Here is a 7,886-nt window from a genome sequence, read left to right on the forward strand (position 1 = left end):
TCATCAACTGTCAAAATCAGAACAGATCGGTTGCATAGAATTGTTTGTTGTGTATGTTTTGTGCTCAGTGTAAGATGGGAGTGTTTTATATTCGACTGATGTAGTATGCTTGTGTGTGCATGTGTGCTGGAGCTGCCTGGCGTCTGGTACTAACTCATCCGCTGTTAATTGTGTTAGTGGTTACAGCTGTCCGTCTGTGACAGGGCCATATTGGGCATACCGCTACAGGCTCCTTCAGCCTTCTCTTCCAGTGGAATGAGCTTCCAGAACATTCTCGGTCTCTCTCCCACCTCTCCTACTGGAGCCCATCTCACCCGTCAGCTTCCCTCCAGAACACATTCACTCTGTTCTGCTGCTTATGCTGAGCTATACCAGCATGTTCGGCTTACTGTTTGGCAGATGCAGATATCTAGAGACATTTTAAAATTGCTTCTGCATATTTGTTTTTGGACACTTAAACATAAAAATAATCTGTATTGGTATCAATCAAAAAAAGTTATATTAGTGAATATCTAATATACATAAACAGTGGGGTTCAAAATCAAATTATATTATTACAAATGATGATAATTATTAAATTATTACAACTTATTCCTGTGATGCCAAATCTGAATTCTCAGCAGCCATTACTCCAGTCTTCAGTGTCACATGATCCTTCAGAAATCATTCTAATATACAGATTCTTTTTTTTTATCATCATCAATGTTGAAAACAGTTGTGCTGCTTAATACTTTTGTGGAAACTCAACTGTATTTTGTATGTATTTATTTTTTTTAATTTTTTTTAAGGATTCTTTGATGAATAGAAAGTTCAAAAGAACAATATTTAACAATGTAAAAGTATTTTTTGTTACTTCCGATTAATTTAATGCGCCAAACTAAAATGTTTTTTGTTTTTCTTAATGAGTTTATCAGATTAATATATTAGAATGGTGGTGCAGAGAGAAACAGAGAAAGAGGAGGAAGAAGGCTGTGTGTCCAGACCCCCTGCTCATGACCTGTGTTAGAAGCAGGTGGCTGGACGCTCTTAAACACACTCCAGTCAGATCCAAACAGAACGTCAGACCTCATCAGCCTATGGTAGAGGCGTTCCAGACTGCCTGACCATCCGTACTGCTCGTCCTGCCATTCACCTAGCCTTCCACACACACACACACACACACACACACACACACACACACACACACACACACACACACACACACACACACACACACAGACAGACACAGACACAGACACAGACACACAGACACAGTGCTTGCAAGCTTAGCAGGTAATAGCAAAATGCATTGAGCATCTGGACAGCCTCAGGCGTCCTAACCTGATCCAACACTTTGACTTGCCCCTTTATCCTTGGGTTCATCACCAGACCAAATGGCCTTCCCATCATCTTGACCAGCTATCCAGCCTCACTGCTCAACAGGTTTATGCAGGGCCGGCTCCAGCTGCCCATATGTTCTCCACAGCTGGCCCACATCTGGCCTGGGTTGCCCAGCAGAGAGTCTAAAGAGATGTTTTTCCATTCGATTTACCTCTGGGTTAGCTGGGAGGAAGGACAAATATCCCCACTTTGCCACTGTCCTCCAGTCTGGCATATTTAGGGTGGTCTTGTCTGGTTCTGTTCTGTAATTTCAGTTATTTTGAACATGTGGCATTAAATGTGTTTGAAGGACACCAAAATATGGCAAGTGTTTAGAGATGCTCCGAAATTTAGGCTGCCATACATTTTTGTTCATAAATGCCATAAATTCTTGTTGTCGGTTTTAGAAAATATGCGGAAAATCTTGGCTGAAAATTACAGTAAAGAACTCTAATGGCAAATACTGGTTTATGAGGATGTTTTTTTTAGAAAGAGCTTATGTTTTCAGTTGGTCTTTGTTAAAAATGGTTTGTTTAAAGGCAGTATCACATTGGTCAAATGCAGAATTACATTGGGCAGCCATTCACTGTGGCTCCTGGGGAGCAATTGGGGTTTAGGTGCCTTGCTCAAGGCCAAGGGCACCTCAGTAGTTTCCTGCCGGTATTGAGAATCAAACCCGCGACCTTCTGGTTAGTTCTATTTTTGGTTCAGTTTTAGTGAGAATACTTTTTTGCCTTGAAATTTAGTAGAATCAGAGAACTAGTTAATGAATACTTTTATATATATGGTAGCATATGAAAGTATATGAGTAGCTGCATTTGTGTGACCGACCTCAGCTGGTTAAATGATGAAATGAAAAGTGAATGAAAGTTGTCAGGGAAAAATAACAGCTGCCTCTAAGGTCCTGAAACCTGTCGAGAGACCTCATGTAGCAGAGAAAGGGCCTTGAGAGAAAATTATGTCCATTCTTCTCTCGTCTTTACTCATCTATATGCTGCTGATTGCTTTTTGTGTGTGGCTAATTGGTGTTTACATGGCTTTGGCTCCTTTTGTCCCTTTGGATGTATTTACACTTGTGCGAATGTGTTTGTGTGACAGGAAATCTCATTCTGTGCCTCTGTGTGTGTGCAGGGCCCCTCGCTTTAAGGGTTACCAGCAACAGGACAGTCAGGAATTGCTGCACTACCTCCTGGACTCTATGAGAGTGGAGGAGACAAAGGTGAGTGTGTGATTTAGTCTTTCTTACACATGGTATGAAAATCAGACTTCTGTTCACCATTTGTGATTTCACTATGACGGGAAGGTTAAAAATCCTTTCCTTGCTCCATATCCATATTAATTATTTAAAAATGCATTCAAATAAATTAAAAAAAATAATAATGAAATAAAGTATTAAAAAATATTTTAAAAAAATATATTTTTTAAGTTGGTATTTGGCTGATCTAAATATAAAAACAGGTGAGTAGGCAGTCCCTAGCTTTTGTTTAAAGATTGAGCATTTAAACTACAAGTGCATTGTGGTCAAGTTCTAGAACTGTCGTCCTGATTCAATTGAAGTGCTTAAAAATTTATGTTAATACCAGGTCTATAGGGGGTCTTGTTCTCAGCGTTATGCCCTCAGTCCTCCTCAGTGCATATATAAACAATACCAGTCACTGCAAAGGGCTACTTTTGCATACTGACATTGAAACATTGACCGCTCGTGAGCAGATGCATAGTAGATTGATAGGGTGCTTCTTGTAGAACGATACAGCTTGTGGGTCTCTTAATACGGACGTGCCAGGGGCCAAGACCCACACAACCCCACCAGTGGCCCTAACTGCTCTAAGAAAGCGGGTGCAGCATTGGGCGATGAGCCCCAGGGCCAGCCAGGCCCATTCAGACTTGTGAATGTGGACAGTTGTGCCACTTAGGAACCTTGCAAGTGGCGCGACTGGCCTCATTGTGCATCCTGGGAAACAGTCAGCTGCTTGTTGAGGCTTTGTGATGTAGGTCTGTCTCCACCTCCCTCCCTCCACACTTTGGGGCTGCAGAGGGGGAGAACACAGGAAACAATCTGGTTTAAATGTTCCTCATTAGTGATGGGCGTTATATCGAGTTTGTACAATATATTGATATATAAACGAAATAGGATAAGGCAATAATGTTTATATCAATATACAGTAGTTTGATAATACGAAAAATCTGAATCTCATGCATCTGAAAAATAGCGGAGGACACAGATTGAGCTGCTGCATGGGAAGTGCATAATCCAATTTGTCCTAAACATGAGACATGCTTGATATTAAAGGGTTAGTTCACCCAAAAATGAAAATTCTGTCATTACTCGCCCTCGTTTCGTTCCAAACCGTAAGCACACAAAAAGTATTCTAGTCACTTCATAAATTTAATGTTGAACCACTGTAGTTTTTTTATATTTTAATGACATCTTTACTACCTTTCTGGGCCTTGAAAGTTGTAATTGCGTTACTGTTTATAGGAGATCAGAAAGCTCTCAGACTTGGATTTCATCAAAAATATCTTAATTTGTGTTTCCGAAGATGAACAAAGGTCTTACGTGTTTTGAACGACATGAGCGTGAGTATTTTATGACAGAATTTTCATTTTTGGGTGAACTAACCCTTTAAGCGCTTCAAAATAACTTGTAAGATATAGGTAACGCTTGTAGTTTAACACGGTTGCCCCATCAGATGCTCTAACAGATACTTGCACTGTTTAATGCATTTGAGATGTGGTGTTTTCCTCAGTGCATACCTTACATTTCACAAGTATATTCTCCATCTGTAAATGTTAGAAGGCCATGCAAATATTTCCATTTTGCTGCCAGGAGTGGATGAGCCTTGTGTAAGAGAGTAATAATCAAATGTAGGCTAATATAATTATTAATCTCAGATGAGAGAATGTGTGTTCTTCTTACCAGTTAACTTTTCTTTTTTTTTTTTTACTTAGTGATTTTTGGTTTAAAAAGCATTATATTTCGTTTTAGATTGTTGTTACAATGGTAGAATGTAATGTCATTTTTGCACATAATATATAGTGGTTACATTCACTATATTTGTTTTTATACCCTTCAATATGAACATTGTTTTTAGGACAACATTGAGCAGGATGTGAAAAAAAGAATAAAAAAAGGCGATTTTTTTTTTTTTTTTTTTTTTTTACCAAATAGAAAAAAAGACATGTATATTGTATATTGCTATTCAGACAAAAAATACTGAGGTATGATTTTAGTTTTTTTTTGTCCATATTGAGCCCTATACCTCGTTATCATGTACTATTTACAGACAGCTTGTATTTCAATATATACGGATAACTTTTAAGATATAACAAATAAAAAAAAATATTTATACATTAACTATTCAAAAGTTTAGAGTCAGTAAGATTTATTTTAATGAAAGAAATTAATACTTTTATTCAGCAAGGAATCATGAAGTTGATCAAATGTTACAGTATAAAATTCTTTAATGTTATGAAAGACTCATACTGTATTTCAAATAAATGCTGTTCTTAATTGTCTATTCATCAAAGAATCCTAAAAAAAAGTATCACGGTTTCCACAAAATATCAAGCAGCACAGCTGTTTTCAACGTTTTCCATTGATAATAGTTAAAAATGTTACTTGAGCAGCAAATCAGCATATTAGAATGATTTCTGTAGTGACATGGAAGACTGGAGTAATGATGCTGAAAATTCAGCTTTGCCTTCACAGACATAAATTACATTTTAAAATACATTTAAATAGAAAACAATTAAATTGTTGTAGTATTTCATAATATTGAAGTTTTTACTGTATTTTTGATGATAATCTGGTGAGGTGACTTAAAAAAAAACTATATGTACTGTATATATAGTTATGTGCTTATTTACGGATCTAAAGATGTGAAAGTGAAATATTCATTCAAGTTTTTACTAAAAAAGAAAAAAAATCATGTAATTTTTCAAGATTCAAGATCATTGTGGTTTTGATCGATTGTTTTATACACGCAAGCTTCAAAATGCTTTGATTCGTGTCTTAGCTACGGTGTAACAGTGCTGAGACCCCTTAAGCCAGTCACTAAACATGGTCACCACAATATTTATGTCGATTAGCCAATAGGATCATTGCTCACAATATGCTAATTAACATCAATGAATTATCACCAATTAGCTGTTGAATAAAAATGCTAAGAAAGGGGCCGTTTAAGTGAGCTCAACTTCTCAAGAGTGTGTGGTGGCCTAGTTATTTTAGGGTATGTGTGTGTTTGTGTGGTTAATTAGTGTGTGTTGTAGCGGGGTCCGACACAGATGGGGGGTTTGGGGGGGTTGACTGGCTGAAGGAAAGGGATTAACCAGGCTTTTGACCTAAATAGGCAGTCCTGAGCGTGGGGACGGGACAATGGGGGAGACTGGTCGAGCCCCACAGACATCGCCACCACGGCCAATTATCTATTGATTGGTGCTTTACTGTGACTGTGTCTTCTAACAGCTCTCTCACCAACACAGTCACTGACCATGTCACCTCTCATTAAGAGCACAGCCACACTCGCCTTCAAAAGTCTTTATGCCCACCCATACATGGGATATACAATGCATGTGCCGTGTAAATATGTGAAGCACACATTTACTTTTCACCATGTGCACGTGTTCATGGCCTACCGATTCCTTTAGTTAATTTACCGCAACAAAAACCTGAGAAAAAAAAAGAAAACATCCAAGGGTAAAGTGGTTTAAAGTCTGAGGGGGAAACGGCCATGTCTTGTTCTGTATTTGTCAATCGATAAACAATCAAATGTGTTTCACACATAAATAAAATGTTGACAGTTTTTTTTATTTTTTTTTATTGAAATGTCAACTTTTCATTATTAAAAGATACAAACGTCTTTACTGTGCCTCTATTATTTTGAAAATGATAAAAGGAGCTTTTTGTGACAGCAACTGTTTGAGCTTCATTATCTAACAAAGTGGCATCACATTGTGTTTACATTGACAGCGCATTAAAGCAGGCATCCTCAAAGCCTTTAACAACCCCACGGAGAAGACAGCTGATGAGGAGACAAAACGACAAGTGAAGGGTGCTCCACCTCTGCTTCTGTCACCTGTTTTTTACATCACTCAGAACAATATTGCCATCTAGTGACAGCTTGCATTCACAAGCTTCTAGAAATAATGGCACAATTTACATTTAAATTATCACTTAAAAAAGGATCTATTATTTGTGTTCTGCTTAATATACATATTTGAGTTGTATGTGTGTATAATTTTTGCTTGTTTTCTTGTTCTACAGCTTATGGAAAGGAAGGAGTGAAAATGAATTTTGTAGATCGGATTTTTGTCGGAGAGCTAACCAGCACAATAATGTGTGAAGAGTGTGAACATGTGAGCATTTCCCATTTGTAATGTACAATGTCCAGATACAAAGATTATATAAATATTGATAAATTAATTTAAAACATATACATATATATATATATATATATATATATATATATATATATATATATATATATATATATATATGTATATGTATATGTATATGTATATATATATATATATATGTATATATATATATATGTATGTATATATATGTATGTATATATGTGTGTGTATGTATGTGTGTGTGTGTATATATATATATATATATATATATATATATATATATATATATATATATATATATATATATATATATATATATATATATATGTATATATATGTATGTTATTTATATATATTCATTGTGTGTTAGAATATTTTGTAATATTTTTATTTTATTAATAGATCTAGTATTTATTTAAATAATACAGTGAAAAAGGGACTGCTTTAAGACAAATCATATGGGATACATTTTAGAGTCTCTCTGAATACCACAATATAACATGTTTATATGCTTCACTCCTAGATTTCCACAGTAAAGGAAGCCTTCATTGACATTTCCCTTCCCATCATAGAGGAAAGGGTGAGAGCAGCCTTAATTTGTCATTCCACAATTGTGAAACATTTTTTTCTTTCTTTATTGTACTTCTATTTCTTTTGAGGTTTTGTCTATTTTCTTGCCCAGATCTCTAAGCCCACAAACGCTGGTAGACTGGGGAAAAGTGGGCGGGAGCAAGACGGTCTGGTCTCTCATGATGACTCGTCAGCTGCCCACTCACAAGCCAATCGAAACAGCAGGAGGTTGAGCGGACAGGTTGGTGGATCCATTATTATAAGAGAAGCATTATGTAGTTCTTATACACTATCATTCAAACATTTGTAGTCTGTAAGATTTTGTTTTTGAAAGAAGTCTCTTATGCTCACCAAGGCTGTATTTATTTGATCAGAATTTCAGCTAAAAAAAAGTATATTGTAAAATAATATTGTAATTTAAAATAACTGTTTCCCATTTGAATATATTTTTAATTTAATTTATTCCTGTGATGGCAAAACGGATATTGCAGCAGTCTTTAGTGTCACATGATCCTTCAGAAACATTCTAATATGCTGATTTGGTGCTCAAGAAACATCTCATATTATTATCTTTCTTTGATGAATAGCAAAAGAACAGCATT

At 36.1% G+C, this 7,886-nt stretch overlaps 1 protein-coding gene across 1 annotated transcript in view; it reads left to right on the top strand.

The window, feature by feature from the left end:
• usp45 (ubiquitin specific peptidase 45) overlaps nucleotides 1-7,886 on the top strand; it is a 34,314-nt gene that overhangs the window by 22,320 nt on the left and 4,108 nt on the right. Inside the window, exons 9-13 of the mRNA XM_084088404.1 lie at nucleotides 2,491-2,578; nucleotides 6,329-6,410; nucleotides 6,623-6,714; nucleotides 7,238-7,294; nucleotides 7,397-7,525. Coding sequence (XP_083944530.1) covers nucleotides 2,491-2,578; nucleotides 6,329-6,410; nucleotides 6,623-6,714; nucleotides 7,238-7,294; nucleotides 7,397-7,525 — 448 coding nt within the window. The remainder of the gene's footprint in view (nucleotides 1-2,490; nucleotides 2,579-6,328; nucleotides 6,411-6,622; nucleotides 6,715-7,237; nucleotides 7,295-7,396; nucleotides 7,526-7,886) is intronic.

Source organism: Abramis brama (genome assembly GCF_963993115.1).
Source record: "Abramis brama genome assembly, chromosome: 17".
Lineage (NCBI taxonomy): Eukaryota > Metazoa > Chordata > Actinopteri > Cypriniformes > Leuciscidae > Abramis > Abramis brama.